At 33.7% G+C, this 16,972-nt stretch overlaps 2 protein-coding genes across 3 annotated transcripts in view; both read right to left on the minus strand.

The window, feature by feature from the left end:
• Positions 1-5,488, minus strand: part of LOC109858510 (fatty acid synthase-like) — a gene marked incomplete at its 3' end in the record, with an annotated part of 14,322 nt that extends 8,834 nt beyond the window's left edge. Inside the window, exons 1-6 of the mRNA XM_020435838.1 lie at positions 5,199-5,488; positions 3,868-4,118; positions 1,570-1,801; positions 1,029-1,447; positions 624-934; positions 405-524 (exon numbers count right to left, since the gene is read on the minus strand). Coding sequence (XP_020291427.1) covers positions 405-524; positions 624-934; positions 1,029-1,447; positions 1,570-1,801; positions 3,868-4,118; positions 5,199-5,361 — 1,496 coding nt within the window. The remainder of the gene's footprint in view (positions 1-404; positions 525-623; positions 935-1,028; positions 1,448-1,569; positions 1,802-3,867; positions 4,119-5,198) is intronic.
• Positions 5,489-11,373: 5,885 nt separating this feature from the next.
• On the minus strand, positions 11,374-15,097 carry LOC109858506. Of its 2 annotated transcripts, none has more exons than XM_020435834.1 (6): positions 15,016-15,097; positions 13,780-14,477; positions 13,395-13,640; positions 12,887-13,260; positions 12,150-12,304; positions 11,374-11,952 (listed from the first exon to the last, which is right to left on the minus strand). In XM_020435834.1, exons 2-6 carry the CDS (start codon positions 14,390-14,392, stop codon positions 11,646-11,648), a joined length of 1,695 nt encoding a protein of 564 aa, XP_020291423.1. In that variant the 5' UTR covers positions 14,393-14,477; positions 15,016-15,097; the 3' UTR covers positions 11,374-11,645. The 2 variants fall into 2 exon arrangements, with proteins under 2 accessions (XP_020291423.1, XP_020291421.1); XM_020435832.1 differs by having other exon boundaries at positions 14,956-15,034.
• Between the last annotated feature and the right edge of the window lie 1,875 nt (positions 15,098-16,972).

Raw genomic sequence — 16,972 nt, forward strand, 5'->3', positions numbered from 1 at the left:
TCAACTTGCTGGGACGCCAGTCTTGCCTTGGCAACCGTTTGTAATAAAGCTCCCGCTTGACGCTACCGCCAGGTGCAAAGTTCGCGCAGATATTCGGTTTTTGAATGCAAAAGACGTTAAACCTATCAAAATTCATCGCCAATTGAAGGAAGTGTATGAAGAGTCGTGCATGGATGTCAAAAACGTTGACGGTCTCTCGCTTCGTTTTTTGTCGTGAATTTTAGTGCGACCAGCTGTAAACTCCCTACACCACTTGCGGACATTTTTGACATCCATGCACGACTCTCCATACACTTTCGTCAATTGGCGATGATTTTTGATAGGTTTAACACCTTTGCGTCCAAAAATCGAATAATTGCGCGAATTTTGCACCTGGCAGTAGCGGCAAGCGAGAGCTTTATTACAAAAGGCTGCCAAGCCAAGACTGAGCGTCCCAGCGACTACCAAGCTGAGCGATGGCTTGTTTGGTACTGGGGGAAGCAACGAACACAGCAGTGGAACCAACAGCCGCGCGAACAGTTTCTCTGTAATTTCAGCGCTTTGGAGATCTTACATTTGGGATTACCTTCGTACATATATATATATATACACATCTTATATTCAATTGAACAGAACGTGTTTACGCTTTGTGCGTACTTACGTCTTTTAAAAACGACTTCACTGATTCTTCAGTGCGTCCAGATACAGTAACAAGTCTTGGCAAGTCATCATTTGGCGCACCGTTATTGATCTTTGTTTTTGGGTTCCATTGTAACAACATGTGGCTATTGGCTCCGCCGAACCCAAATGAGTTTATTGCTATAAAACTGTTTGTTAGACGCGTTGGTTCTGTAACAACGCGTACAGATCCATTTTTTAGAGATTCTATGTCCTCTCGTGGTGATGTAAAGTTGATCATTGGTGGAATAAAGCCAGTTTCCATTGCAATTACCGCCTTCAAGAATGTACAAAATGTAGTTATAAAGTATCAAACGTTTGAATAATATTAATTTGTGTAAGTAGATAAAATACTAAATTTATTTCTTTACCTTAGCAATCTGATTCATACCGCTGGCCGCTTCAGCGTGACCAAGATTGGATTTCACGGAGCCAATCAACAACGGTGTCTTTCTATCTTTACAAAAAACGTTTGAGATAGCATTAATTTCTACAGGATCTCCGACTTTTGTGCCGGTACCGTGCGTTTCAAAGTATTCCACATTAGTTGGCGATATCCCGCAATGTTGATAAAACTCGGTTAATAAACGTGTTTGCATGACTTCCGAGGGAAATGTTATTCTCTTCTCTTTGTATCCATCGCTATTTATTGCAATATGTTTGCACACAGCATAAATTCTTTTCGCATGTTTCGCTTTTTGAAGATATATTACCGATACTGTTTCACTTCTACAGTATCCATTTGCGTTTACATCGAAAGGTCTGCAATGACCAGTTGGTGACAGAACACCTACAATCACACATACATATAATATCATCATTATCACATGTGAGAAAGTGCATTCTTAACATATATACATACTTTTTCTATATACATATAGTGAAAAACATAAATAGTTCTAATGATATTACCAAGACGAAAACATTGCATAGTCGGTGTCGGATGTAGACATAGATTTGCAGCGGCTACAATTGCGCTTTCACATCTACCAGATATGATGATATTATAAGCCAACGTTATAGCATAAAGACTAGCGCTGCAGGCTGTATCGACTAAATACGATGGTCCTTTCAAATCCAGCCAATAGGAAATAAAATTTGCTAACGTGGTTTTGGAACAACCAACAATATTTAAACCATTGATCTAATTGTAAAATGTAGTTATCATTTTTATTGTTAGATAAGTATGTTTGAAGTGATATATGGGTGATTCTCTGTGAACGCGTAAATTTCAACTTTCAGTTTTGATAAAAAATAATTATTATTAACTAACGGATAGCGGTGAATTATGTTTTTTCATACCATTTTAAGTCACCATTCGTAATATGAATATAAAATGAACGTGACTATGCAATATAAAAAACTTATCTATGTTTTTTATGTCAATATACCACGGAGATTACAGTCCACGGAGATTACGTTTTTTGAGAATTACCCATATAATAACGTTAATCAATTATTATAAATAAAAGAATTTTCAATTTGTTTATGATGAACTCTCTTAGCCATAAAATAGGTACCATATACTCACTTGTAGATAGAACCATACTTTTATCAGATCCACAATATCACAATAAAAATTTACAATTTATAATTAACATTTTATTAAATAACTATTTAATACGTTTAATTTTCAATACTATTAATAAAAGATTGAGAGCATTGTTCATAAATAAACTTAACAAACACATTGGTAGTTTCATACATGACGAAGAAGAGGTGGAAAAATTTTTTTTTGTCCTTCTGTACATACATAATTACAACACCAAGTTTAACCATATAGAAATCAATAACAAAATTATTAAACCTACATATCAGAATTTAAACCAGTTGTCGAAATTCATTAAAACACACAAAGATCTTGTTCCTTTCAACAAACAAAAAAATGTTGTTTACCGTATTTTTTGCCAATATTGTATATCTTCCTATGTTGGACAAACTAAAAGACAATTAACAACTAGAATAAAAGAACACATTAATTACGTCAAGAAGACAGATAGACACGTCTGTAGTAGCCAAACATAGTATTGAGACGGGACATAGTTTTGATTGGAATTTAGTTAAAATATTAGACATAGAACAGAATTATTATAAACGACAAACTTCAGAAACGTTGTTCATTAAAAAACAAGAGCTTGATTTGAATTTAATGAGGGACACTGAGGACTGCGTGATATATATTCATGACATATATTCCTATACTTGAAATATATTGCATATATTTCTATACTTGAAAAAGTACTATTTTAACATGCAGAGAGAGCAGTGTTGCTTGTTGAATTCGATCTATTTCTATTTTCTTCTTATTATTCTTCTTATCTATTCTATTTTCTTTGACTCAATATCGATCTCACGTTTGTGCAAGTATGACTTGTATTAGATACTCAATTAACTAATTGTATATTTATTGTTGATGTATGACGATTAATTTTATATCGCATTTTATTCAATTACATCATGTGTAACGTTTAATTTTTATTAAGAAATGTAAATTTATTTATGTGTGTGTGTGTGTATAATGACAGTTCTACATTTCAAGATTTACTGAAACTATTGTCGTGCATAATTATCATTGTCAATAGATTCAATTGATAAGGACTTAAAATATAGTCGAAACATTTTGAAACATATCCGAGTACATTTATTTATTGCACAACAACCAGCACTGGCTCTATATAGTCGTTGAGTTCAAATATTGATTTTGGATATTGTTCAACTTAAGAAGTATGTTTAATTATTTTATAGAACATAAAGAAAACTACATTAATATATGCTGTAATCCAACTCTGTTACAAACATATTTAACCCCTTGGGTACGGATTTATTTGAGAAAATATTTGCATGTGGAACGGATATAATTTTTGGTTGCTTGGAGTAGTATGTAAAAGCAGTACATTCATCCGCTCATAGGGAAAACAAGTGAATGACGTCTCTCAGACGTCAAATGTACCCAAGAGTTTAATTTTTGGTTTGACGTCTTAAACACGTCATCCGCTCCTAGAGGAAAAAAGTGAATGACGTGTCTCAGACGTCAAATGTACCCAAGGGGTTAATGTAATCCACTAAAGAAGACTTCAAATAAAGTCGAAAAGTTTGAAAAAAAAAATCAATTGATTTATACAACACTACCCAAACAATTCAAACTAGCCTGATCACAAACAAATTTTGAAAATTTCTTGACAAACTTTCGCCAAATATCAAAAAACATACTTGCCAGTCCCGGTATAAGAATTTTTCTTGAGATTCTAATAAGGATGTTGCAACAATCGTAGCAACATTTTTTTGGTTTAATTGTACTGGATTGATTCCTGCATCAACAATGGCTTCATAAGTATGCTCAAGAAATAATCTTATAGTAGGGTCGAGTGTATGAGCTTGATGGTCACTTATACGAAAAAATTCCGCATCAAATTTATTTAAATTATTAATTACTCCCATACGCTCTGGTAAGTCCGGATGTTCTATAACAGATGGTACAATGCCATACTAGTATGATATTGATTTATATATTGCTATACAAATATTGTATAAAACTAAAATTGAAAGTGAAATTTGAATGGTCGTAAAAGCCTTATGCTGAATGTTTGTTGCAAATAATAATGTTTTGTACAAAGAATAAATATATATTTATGTTTCTTTTTGCGTAAATTTTACACGTGAATTAAATAAAGATATGAGAAGTTTCTTTGAGTTTACAGTGGATATTCCAAAAGAATATGAGTTAATTAATAGAGGCTTATTTGAATCAAGTGCAGGATGTTATGCAATAGAATAGACTTTGTGTGTTTAGTTTACGAAACGTTTCGACTTTATTCAAGTCATCTTTAGTCGAATACAATACTACAAAATAATAATAAAATAATATTATAGAAATGTTACAAGAATTCTCGTAAATAATTAACAAACTTATTTTAAAACAACACTGTTGTATGTACAAAATATCACATATATAAAATAGTACTACAGGAATCGGTTATGATGTATGTTTGAAATGCTGAACCAAACTGAAAGACAAAAACAAAAGATATCAAATGTACTTGTTTTTTTTTTACTGCATTCAGCTAATATTACAACACTCTCAAGGACAACAGCAACGATCTTTCTTTCAATTTTTCAAAACTTATTTTGACAATTTTACCAAAATTATCATTAAAAAATTGGATTTCATATAAATATTACATCATCACCAACAGACTACATATATACTTTCTCAGGAGTTGCGTACGCTTTGATTTAGTTTCAAGACACATCGCTAATATCAGTAAGAAATATTCATTGTTTTCATATTATATCTATTATTTTCATATTATAAAAATTCACAAAAAATGCGTCTTTTTATCAACAACTTACATAAACGCATAAATTTACACAAAAAAAAACATAAATATAGATGTATATTTATTTCACAACAAACATCTAGTGTAAGACTTCTACAACCATTTAAATTTCGCGTTTAGTTTTAAACTTAAAGAAGCTTAAACTCTCTATTAATTGTTAAATATTGTACAAATTAATTACATAATNAATTATAATTTACTTACCTAATGTCCATCGGCCATGCTTGTTTGTAACAAGATCGACTTTGTTAAATAGATGTTCTTGTAATTGTTTCATGTCATTCGAAGCTGGAAAGCTACCAGAAATGCCAGAAATAACAATTTCTTCCGGATTGACCGGTATATCACTACATGATTCACTGATCATGTTTTACTTTCTTTAATACAAATACTTTAATACAAATACAAATATTTTACTAAATGTAATATTGTCACGGTGCGACCACAAGGTATTTGTCGGTTGCCTGACGACGAGTGACTGATTCGCGTCTTTGAATCTAGACGCGGAACTGTTACCGATCGTAACGAGCATCAGACTAAAGTAGAAAGGGACTACAGTCACTGTTAAGATCGACTTCTTATTATAAATGCGGAATTTATATTTATATTTATATTTATATTTATATTCATATATTTACATTTATATATTTATATTTATATTTATATTTATATTTATATTTATATTTATATTTATATTTCCGGGAAAGATACAATACAAATAATAAAACTATATTATTGTTTTTATAACTATCAAAGATATATTTATCAAAATTACCAATAATTGATCAAACGTATATATATCTTAATGTTAGATAGTTTTATTTCTGCGCTTTTATTTCTAACTGTATTAGAGCAAAACCATGTGTTATAAGACTGCTGCGTAATATAGAACCGACACAGAACAAAATATTCCAAACATCTATTAGACATTTATGATAGAAATTGGAAACATCTAATGGATGTCCACGTTACCTCTAGGGAATATGTATTAGATATATAGAATTCATTGTTTACACATCTAGAGGAAGATCAAGCAAGACGGAAGTTAAGATTTAATGATGAATAAAACAAATTTTTATAATCAACGAAACAATTTTACTTCTGAATTATTCTTTAGTAATTGTCTTTTGATGAAACTATAAATTAATCATCCCTTTAAAGTTTTTTATACTAAAAAAGTAATAATTCAGAAAAGTTTATTTCTCTCCATCTTGCTCCATGGGTGTGGTGAGACGGGGCATCGTTGTAAGGAAAATAGGGTATTTATTAACCGTTTGAGTCTCAAGCAGAGCTCGATCGCGCTTTTGAGATTTTATGTCGAGAAAACCCAGCACATTTCGAGCAAAGCGCGGTTGCGCTGTTTGGGATTCTTCGACAATGTTTTTTCAATACCTCCTGGGACTCAAACGATTAACAAAATTCATTATTTACTGAGTTAACAACGAGGGCACACATGTATAATTTTATCATCATCGTCTTCTATATTTGCGAGCAATAAAGTCATTCGTCACAAATTTAGCACCTTATCCAATCTTCCACAGATTTTAAATATAGCCCTTTACAATATAAACATGGAGTGTTTTCTTTTTTCGTTGTCTTCTTTGTCTGATGATGATTTTTTCTTTTTTTCTTCTTTCTTTTTCTTTTTAGATTTAGTTTCAGGTTTAGCGTTTTTTTTCTTTTTAGATTTTTATTTATACGTCTATGTAAAGCAAGAGGAAATAACGCGCATTTTTATTACCCCATCTTGCCTTTTCTCGTCTCGCTAAAATCATATTAACAAATTTCTTAAAAACACTGTTCAAAATATAAAATATTATTCTTATCTTTTAGCTTGTTAACTTCTGTCTTAGAAGCACACATATGAACAAAAGAACTTCAATATTTTAATTCATAAAATCTTCGGCCATAAGAGTTATACGCTAGATGTTTGTCGCGTATTTTGTATATACAGAGTGTCCCGTAATTGCCGTCTCATCGCTCGTAGGTAGGTAGAAGGGGTTATTCTAAGACGAAAAGTCCTATATCACTTTGGAAGATTCGCAATAATTAACGAGATATTAATTAATAAAGATTCGCTAATCAGCGTGCATCCAGCGTAAGGACAGCCCAGTCTGTCGCGCCGTAGCGACGGAATACAATAACGCGGATAGTGCTCTGTTCTATATGCTGTCTATGTATGCACATGTTATTCTATTAGTTTCTCTCATTCCGTCGATACGGAATGTACAGTTACATTTTTAAATTTGTCATTAAAAATATAGCCAATATTTTTCTCCCAGCATTTGTCTGTTCTAGACGTAATAACGTTTTTTTAATAACAGGTTGATAGACACTGAATAGAAGCGTTAACATAGCATGATACAAAAAAAAATTAAAACTTATTTATTCACAATATATGCAAATATCAATATATGAACGCGCTGAATATGTTTGACTTGAACGCGGTTTGCGTAACGCGTTTTATGTGTGTGTGTGCGGTTCTGTGTACGTGAGACTGAATCTTAAGAATCTTCGTGACATATTCTTGCATTTTGAGGTGTGATATTTTAAATCTCTGGATTGATTGAACCTATTTACTTTGCACTTCTCGCAATTAAAAGCTTGTAATGATATTTATTAAGACAAGTAAAGTTACATTTTTTATTAGTGTTATACTATGAAATATTTTATATGAAAAAATCGTTGCGAAAAAACTCGAGATAAAATACACGGTAGCGTCTTGATATGTTATATATAAATTATAATTTATGTTATATATAAATCAATATAATCAAAGTATAATTGTATTTATTCGCACATAAGTTGTAAAACACTTACCTACTCACACGTCGAAATTAAGGCAATGAAAATGTATCTAACACAAACCGAATTTAAAAAAACAAAGAAATAGTATGTACAAAAATAAAACAATAAAATATTTAAAAATAATAAACTTACAAGATTAATAAGAAGTTGCTAAAAAAACCGAGCATTTAATATATTTTTGTATTTTTAATGTATCAATTACTTTACAAAAAAAAATAAGTTTATTTTTATGTTAAATAATAAAAACATTAATTAAACAAATGTTATATGAGAAAACAATAAACGAAAATGATTGTCATTCTGCCGAAATGCTTAATCAAAATGAACTTGACATTATGATTTTATCATGACCATGATCTTTGATCGTCGTGACTCTACATGTTTAGACACGGGAAGTAGTCTAGACTATCGATCAAAACTACTTATTTACTTAAATCGGTAAATAACAATTTAATATTTTTGATAATTGTTTTAATAATTTTGTTTAAACCTAAAATAATCATACGCCGCATGACTTTGTAACAAGTTTAAAAAACCAAAATTAATTTTACATAAGTGTATTAATAAAAAAAAATTCTCATATAAGTAAGAATTACATCATTTCATTCTTCCTTACTATTTTTTAATCTAATTTATCTCTGTTAACTTTGTGTCATGTAATATCATGTATGCTCGGAACAGTTCTTAATATTCTTTTTACAAAAGTTTTTAAATATTTAATTTAATAAAGCTGTTATATAGAACTTTCATAGTGCACATAAACTCGCTAATAATAATCTTACAATTTTGTGGTGCTTGATTAAATTACAATAAATTGCTGGACTGAAATAAAGAAGAATATATTTGTTTTTAATATCCCGAGAAAAAATAGAAAATCATGTGATTATATAAGATCATATGTGGATCGAATGTAACTTTGCATGATCGTATAAACTTTTATATAAGTCGAATATGATTTTATATAAGTTGGATATGATTTTATATGATCGTGTAAAATTAGATCCGAAATTTGGCGCGATCTGATTTTATATAATCATATATAAATATAAGAAATCATATACTATCGTACATACGTTTATGTATTTATATATGATTATAATATAAAATATAAAATCGCGAAAGAAAATATGCGAGAGAGAGTCAATCCTTACGCTCGTCGGCCTTCTTCAGAAATTCAACTCTTTTTTCCAAATGGATCCCACGGCGGCCACGTGTCTCTCGACATAATAAGGACTCGGCATAATAAGGGCCTTTTCTCGGCCGTACCGTGGCCCGCCGTGTTGCTATCATCTTGCCAGATTTGAATGTTTTAGATTTTTTTTGTATGGGATTACATAAAAAATTTGTAAAATATCAGTGAAATATCAGTGTAATGATACAGAAAACGAAGTACGTAAAGCTATTGTTGCGGCCTTTGATACCATTACGCCAGAAATGGCATATCGTGTGACGCGCAATATTATTCAAAGAGCCGACCTTTGTACACGAAAAGAAGAACGGCACTTTGAACAGTTCTTGAATTAAATAATGAGAGTGGATTAAGCCTCCCGGGGAAACCACTTAAAAAAAAAACGCAACGTGCTATCTACCGCAAAGTGATGAGAAAATGATAGCGCTGCTTGCACAGCCGAAGTAAAGAGAAATGTATTATTTTTTCTTCTTCTCCTTTGATATTTATTTTGGTTTTTGTTTGTCAGATTCTGTTCTTAGTAATTGAAGCTAATGTTTCAAACTTAAAAAGAAATCGACGGGCGAGAGTTTACGTTTGACAGAGTAATATCCGAAGCAGTTGATTTCGTAAACTAAAACTTGTAAACTATCTCGCTCGACCCGCACAACCGATTTTTTTATTGTGTCAAGACCAAACTACTTACGTAGTAAAACTGACCTGTTACGGTTCTACTTCCTTTTCTACTTCCTCTTGCATCAACCATATCTTTGGTCAAGACGTAACACTATATTCTCTTTATTATGATATCATATTATTTGGCAAGTAACGCGTTTTTTTAAATACAATTTAAAAACAAATTAAAGACTTATTATATACTCACATAATGTAGTTTTTATAAATGCTCATATACGTGTAGTGCTGTTCAATATTATTAGTATCTGCGCGATATCTTATGTACAGATGGCGTCATTAATTCGAAGAATAGGCGCGGGGATCACATAAAAAGTCCAGTTGATCCAAATATCCATTAATCCATTAGTCCCAAAATCGAGTGTCCAGTTGTGGACACCCAACTGCTACTAGTTAGTTAGTACGGCGCCCATTGGCGCTACGAGCAACCGTCCCGCTTGCTCTTCGATCCCCGCGCCTATTCTTCGAATTAATGACGCCGTCTGTACACATCTTGGCCAGAGTGTCATTGACGGTAATGTTATCAATTATTAGAAAACGGTACGATCTCTTTCCGAACAACCCAATATATATTTTTGAGCAAAATATTAAAATTTTCTTACGGCACTATTTGGTTTCTTTGTATTATAGTTTTTGACTTAAGTTTTAACCATGTAAGTTTTTGGATTTTCTATCAGAAGTCTTTTATTTTTTCTTTGCTTTTAATAGAAGAACGCAAAATCGTTCGAATCAAAAGTTCTTTGGTCGTAATCGATTCAGAAAAATGAACATATGTTTTGTTTTTTTAACATTGTAAGTCACATTTTTATTATCATACAATCGATTTTCTATTGTCTAACTTCAGTGTAAAGTAAAATATTCATGATTTATTAACACACATACATACATACGCACGCGCGTGCGCACACACACACACACACACACATATACAATCGAATAGTAAACAGGTTCTGATTATATATATATATAAGAGGATATTAAGCCGATGAGCGAACTTCAATTTAGCTACTACTCAGCCGCTACGCTGTCGGATAAGTAGCGCCATCTCTCGGAACCCGAAGTCGAACCAAAACAAAACTAGATGAGATAAGAGAGACAAAGATAGACGTATGTGTCTGGCGCTTTTGCTAAACTTGCACCAATCTTAATTTTAATCTATCATTTCTCACAAGCTTCAACATACTTTTCTAAGACACTTAAAATATTTGTCTATGTCTCTAGTAGTATCGCCAGATACTATCGCGTATGTGTAAATAAAACACAAATAAATCACATTTCTTCATGTGGGATAACTATCACTTTAACCATAACAATGCAACACAACTGAAAGATAATAACAACAAGTGAAATTTTATCTTAGCAAATTATTTGCTCAAATAAAATATTATTATTTATTTTGTTTTCTCGATAAACTATTGTCAGCAATGGTTTTACTAAAAAAAATAGTAAGAAAATGCACTTTTTATTAAAAAATCCGTGAATGACACATTTTGTTAAATATAACTGATATATCAAAAAGGAATCAGATATTACGATAAATATCTATATGATATATCATGTTAGATTAGAATACGTTAAAAGTAATTGTATACTAAAGGAAATGTATGTTTTTTTAAATAAATTTTCTTTTTTCTTTACAAATTAATTTTTATGTTATACTTCAATCTAGATTTGTATTTTTATTTTATATGTCAACTAGATTTGTATAGTTTGATAATTTTGTTTTACATATCGTACATAGCACAGTTGTATGCAATATATGTGTACTTATAATTGAGTTTTATATAACATTGTTTAAATTGTTTTACTAAATATATTTGTATTATAAATATTTACTTATAAATATTCATAAAATAAAAAGTTATTTCTGTCCAATGATACATTTTATCTAATTTACATTTATATTTTTACATATTATTGGTATTATTTTGAAAAAAACAATTCCAGCGTATTCGTGAAAAATGTCGGAACGGTTTTGAAAGTTAAGGAGAGAATCTTGGTATCCAAGAATGAACTCGTCTATGACGTCCGAAGCTGCATCTCGGCTTCAAAAGTGCCAACAGAGCCAGACCAGCACCTAAGACTGATACGCCGCATAATGCACCGGCTGTGATATCGTGAAGAGGCGTGCCTTCTTTTGGAGATTTAGCAGCAAGCAACAGAAGACCGGCACAACTCAATGCCGACAGTCCGGCCAGGCCAAGTCCTGTCCACGTCTTTCTTAAAGTTCTGCACGCGCCGGCCAGAGCGCAGCAAGCACCGCAACCTACTGCGCTATCAAAGTAATATCTAAAAATAATCACATTTCTAATTTTATTACATAAATCTCAATTATTTAATATTATGTGTGAGAAAAATATATATTTCAATAAATTTGTCATCATCGCGTTATTTTCATTACTGAATATCATCATTACATAGTCGGAAGATTCTTTTCTTGAGATTTGTGATGAGTGAGAAACACACAAAGTATTAAAAAATTCCACCTTCTTCCCTGTGTCCAGGACAGATACAGAGCGAGACCGCAAGTCAAAAGACCGACCAGCATAAGTAAAATAGGTGCGTTTCTTCTCTCGCCTTTTTCCAAACCACTCGCCATGGTCGTGTTCGCGTCGCTGTTGGGCGGAGATAACGGAGGCACCTAAAAGAAATCGCAGAAATCGCATTTTTATTAGTTAAATACTTATTTATTTCTTGGTATTTATTATGTAGGGTATTTATAACTCTGGTATTTAGGCCACGGGCTTGTCGTAAAGATCAGAGAAAATAGAAAGAGTAAGAACAATTTGTGTGCAATCACTTTGTTACGTGCTTTTATGTTACATATATATATATATATATATATATAGCAAAATAACCGTTAAACTATTTTTTACTTCGTAATCGTTTTATGTATTCGTAAAATATGTTTACGTTACTTGTCACGCTAATAAATCTATTAAATAGACAATAGTTTTATTAATAGTAACAATAAAAAGCTAAAATCACAACACAATATTAAAAATATATATTTTGCACGTATATTCAGCGTAAAGTATGACTGTAAAGTCTTATCGCTTGATTTAAGATTTTATGTTTAAAATGAAATATTTGTTGGACTATAAATAATATTTGATAAATTAAGTTTTTGATGAAATGCGGTTTATATATCGGAGTTATTCTATCACTTAGAACAGTATCATCGGATTAGTCTCTCTTTTGCATTAGCAATGGTATTACTTACGACGGCAGTTCGCGCCATAAACGCGCTTTCCACGCTGTGATAGTTTTTCTGATCGGCGGGTACCATTTGATATCTAGGCGATCCTGACATCATCGGCATGGATTCCAAGCCGCTTTCTGTATACGCATAACGAGGCGGTGGTTCATTGTGACTCAAATTTATTAAATCGACCGGAGCAGTGCCTATGTAACGAAGCCGACCACAGTTACTGGCCGGGCAAACGTCTTGCTGTCGAGACGAGTTCTCCAGCAGCGGAAGGCATCTTCGTGCCGAAGATTCTTTATTCGGCGTCGACGTTTGAAGTCCCGCGGCTACGGAGCCTCGATTCTGAGGTGTGGTTTGAGGAGTTGAGCGCGTTGGGCTAAAGGTACGGCCTGAAGAAATAAACAAAATAACGTTCCCTCTTATAGACAACTAATTAAAACTATGACAAACAGAAAATTAAATGCTGAAGCAATAAATTAGCTTTGTACGCGTAATCAAAAAAGTTTAATACTGTATTTCGTACCGCTCGGAGATCCACCGGGAGTAAGCGCTCTTCTTTGAGGCGTGCCGGTTTGATTGAAGGACTGTTGTCTTCTCGGCGATAACGTCCTCTCTTCGGATCTGGATCTCGGCTTTCTAGGCGTGGATAATATTTCATGTAACTTCTGTGTGGCTAAGTTATTCTTCGGCGAGATCGAGAGTTCTTGCAAGTTTCTTTCGGGAAGTGCCGGCGGGAGTTCTTCTTGCAAAGGTACTCTGGTGTAGCGGCCTGTTTTACATCGCAAACTTGTATTGGAAATTTCAAGCAAACGTTTCAACATATATTTAATCGCGTTTAATCTCTTCTATGTATATTTTTAGAATATATTGTAGCTTTAAAAGGAGATAAAGACGATTGAAGTAATCACCCTGCGGAGTGTTAATATGCTGAGGCGCCGATTTGACATTGCTCCATTGCGGTCCATCATCCTGGTAGTCTTGCTCACCCGGTATAAGCGCGTATCTGCCGGCATTGCCGCGACACGCTCGCGTCTGAGACCCACCTCGATCGTCTTGGTTGGTTGCTGTTGCGGAACGTTGTTGCACCTGCTGGTGCTGCGGAATAAACTCGTATCTCGACGATCCTCTGCGCGCCAACTGGCCCCTCTCCGTTTCCTCCTGCTGTATGTATTCGTATCGCGAAGACTGATTGTAAATCACGCGAGTTTCCTCTACCGGAAGACTCGAGTACCGTCTGTGCACGGGAGCTCTGCTATCCTCCAGATAACAATATCGGTTCCGGGACTCGCACACGTCCAGCGTCTCTAGCGGGGTTTGGAAGGCCGGATTGCTCTGACCGGCGGTGTGACATTGCAATTGTAACGGTGGCGGAGGCGGCGGTAAATCGTCGCTTCCTTGAAATTGTTGCGGCGGCGGCGGCAAGTCGGTATGAGCATGATCGTCCGGTATGTACTCCGATTGGCGACAGAACGACGGATTGGTGTAACAATGCACCGGCGCTGTTTCAGGTGGTTGTGCCATGGCAGTTCGTTCGCGCAATTACCTCATCGGACGGTACGTTTGTACATTTGACTGACGAGAAATTATTGCAGACTCGCGACGAAATCTTTGCGATGAATGTTGAAGATTGGTTTAAGGAAAGAGTTAGTTTAGACTAATAACGTCGAGTCTGATTTGAAGGAATGAATCTGGCATTGACTCATGGACATAAATAGAAAGTTAAATGGTAGTCTGAGACGTTATTAGTCAAATAAGTGAGCTTGGATGTGACGGAATAATAAGAAAGCTTTCGCGCAAAGTGTTAGTTTTTTATATAAAATAAAAATCTACTTTGTTTTAATGTATTACACAAATATGTATAAATACTAATAGTGGTTTTTGCTTTTGTCATATATCGTGAACAGAACAGAAAATTTATATAATCTTATGAATCGTTGAGATAGTCATTAAATATTTTTCAAGCACTGAAAGCACATTTTAGAAAACTGAGGCAAAATTCCGAAAGTGTCGTAGAATCTAGAATAGATTCAAAACATGTCGCTAACGTAAAAAAGAAATTGAAAAATCTTCAATATAAAATTTACTATTTGCATTGTGCAAAATATTTTGTAATTAAAGTTTGCAAATTTTGCTGCACAATTTACACAAATTTCTTAATCATCAATGTTTCACTGTGTTGCGAGAACTGTGCACTTTCGTTAACCACGCGATGCATTCGCGACCGTTGCCTTGAATAAACTGCCTCGCGGGTTCCCTTAACAGCAGATGCGCAAAGGGCGTTTCTTCATGCGTTCCCTCCTGTATATGCGCGGTTATTCGGGGGGTTGTCACGGCGTTTCACGTAATACGGGCCCGGTGTCCCTTCACATGAGGTGGGGACCGTTCAAACTACAGTATGCTCCGTTCAAAATTTCGACCGTTGCCGTCGCGGAGTAATTTAAACTTTAAATGTCTACCGAGATAACTGTGTGTCTTAATGTGTAAAGAGAGTTATAATTAAAAATAAAATTTTATATATTTATGCAATTTTTTTCCATGAAATAATATTCTATCGGAAAATGTTTTCTTTTTGCAAATATTTATAAAAGTAATTAAAAACAAATGTAGAAGCAAACAAATATTTCTCTCTCGTGAAAAGCTTCTGGCTAAACAATGCATTGTACGAACTGTCTCGAAAGTTTTAAAATGTAAAACATATCTTATCTGCGCGTCTTATTTTTCTCTTATATTCATCAGTCTCTTAAATATTAAACTACATTGTTTTTTGTCTATAATAAATTGTTTGTGTTTTTAATTGTATTTTTAAACTACGACTCATATAATTTTGTACCATAAAACTCAAATTTGAGCGGATAAAATAAATAAAACTGTCATATTTAAAATCCATAATTTATTTACTTATCTTTGCATGTAAATACGAACGACGCGATGTAAAGAACTTTGAATGAGTATACTATAGCCAATTTTCTGAGCAGCTGCCGCGACCGTTGAGAGACGCGTGCCTCGATAGTATAACAGCTGCTCCAACACAAATGCGTTTTGGTCACAAACGCAAGCTGTTTATCTCGTTCTATTTTCTCGTGCGTCGAATATCTAACTCTCTCACTCTTGCACGTACCGACACGTTAACGGCCAAAAAGTCAGCTCTAATGAAAGTATTCGAAACGAGGCGCGTGGCTCCCGTACGACGACGTCACCTAAGCGCGTTCTTTCGGAATCTTTTTACGGGGGAAAGTACTCGAGGAAACACTTCGATAGAGAATCGAAGATATCGATAGAAACCTGAGCCTCCCAATTTTTGACAAACCTTTGTATTCCGAGTAATTATATCGCGAGCGCTTTTTGCAAGTGATATTTTGTTAAAAGTCTCTTATGTTACTTTTGCAAAATTTTTTTAACAATGTTTTATGTATTTACCAATGTTATAAAAAAAAATATTATCTCCTTCTTCTTGTGATTATATTTATAATGATATTTTTGAGAGAAAAAGATTAAGAAAAAAATATATGCCAGGTATATTACAGCGTTTAAATCCGAAATGAATGCTATCAACGAGCACGCACGCTTTCCGTGACTTGTTTCGTGCAACCGCACGGAGATCGCGATTATCCCGTTTCGCGGAGTCACGCATCGTGTAGGATTTGATTTCTCCTGTTCTTTCATCGTTCAATCGCGACAATCATCCGCTCGAGCGAGTTCGCGATCCGGTTTTGCCGGAAGCAAGTACGATTTGTATCTTGACGCGAAGTTCGATCTTCTGGAAAGCTAAACTCGCGCGATACCTAATTTCCGCACGAACGATTTATCGATGATGGAGTGATTTTGCTCTGCCAACATAGCTCGTGAAAGTCTTCGATTTTTTTTGCCGTTCTTGCGACATGTTGAGATGTGCACCGTTACGGTGTAACGCGTAATGCTATTGGAGGCTCCACTTTCTCGATTGTCCCTCTAATTACACAACGATAATAATATAATACTACTTTTAGCATTTCACATTGAGCAATCATAATGCCATCACTGTATGATCACTGTCGTAAGGAAATTAGCTTAAAAGAGACATGGTTATTACTTTCTCGTGTGTACTACTTTGGCGCAAATTGC

The sequence above is a fragment of the Pseudomyrmex gracilis genome, unplaced genomic scaffold (assembly GCF_002006095.1).
Source record: "Pseudomyrmex gracilis isolate BER0280 unplaced genomic scaffold, ASM200609v1 scaffold_208, whole genome shotgun sequence".
In the NCBI taxonomy this organism is placed as follows: domain Eukaryota; kingdom Metazoa; phylum Arthropoda; class Insecta; order Hymenoptera; family Formicidae; genus Pseudomyrmex; species Pseudomyrmex gracilis.

Excerpts from the sequence above, each read along its gene's own strand:
- LOC109858506 (XM_020435834.1), bottom strand. The coding sequence starts at position 14,392 with ATGGCACAACCACCTGAAACAGCGCCGGTGCATTGTTACACCAATCCG. Across the intron at positions 13,641-13,779 it reads GCATATTAACACTCCGCAGG|GCCGCTACACCAGAGTACCT; the intron begins GTGATTACTTCA and ends GATGTAAAACAG. Across the intron at positions 11,953-12,149 it reads TCCTGGACACAGGGAAGAAG|ATATTACTTTGATAGCGCAG; the intron begins GTGGAATTTTTT and ends GATTATTTTTAG.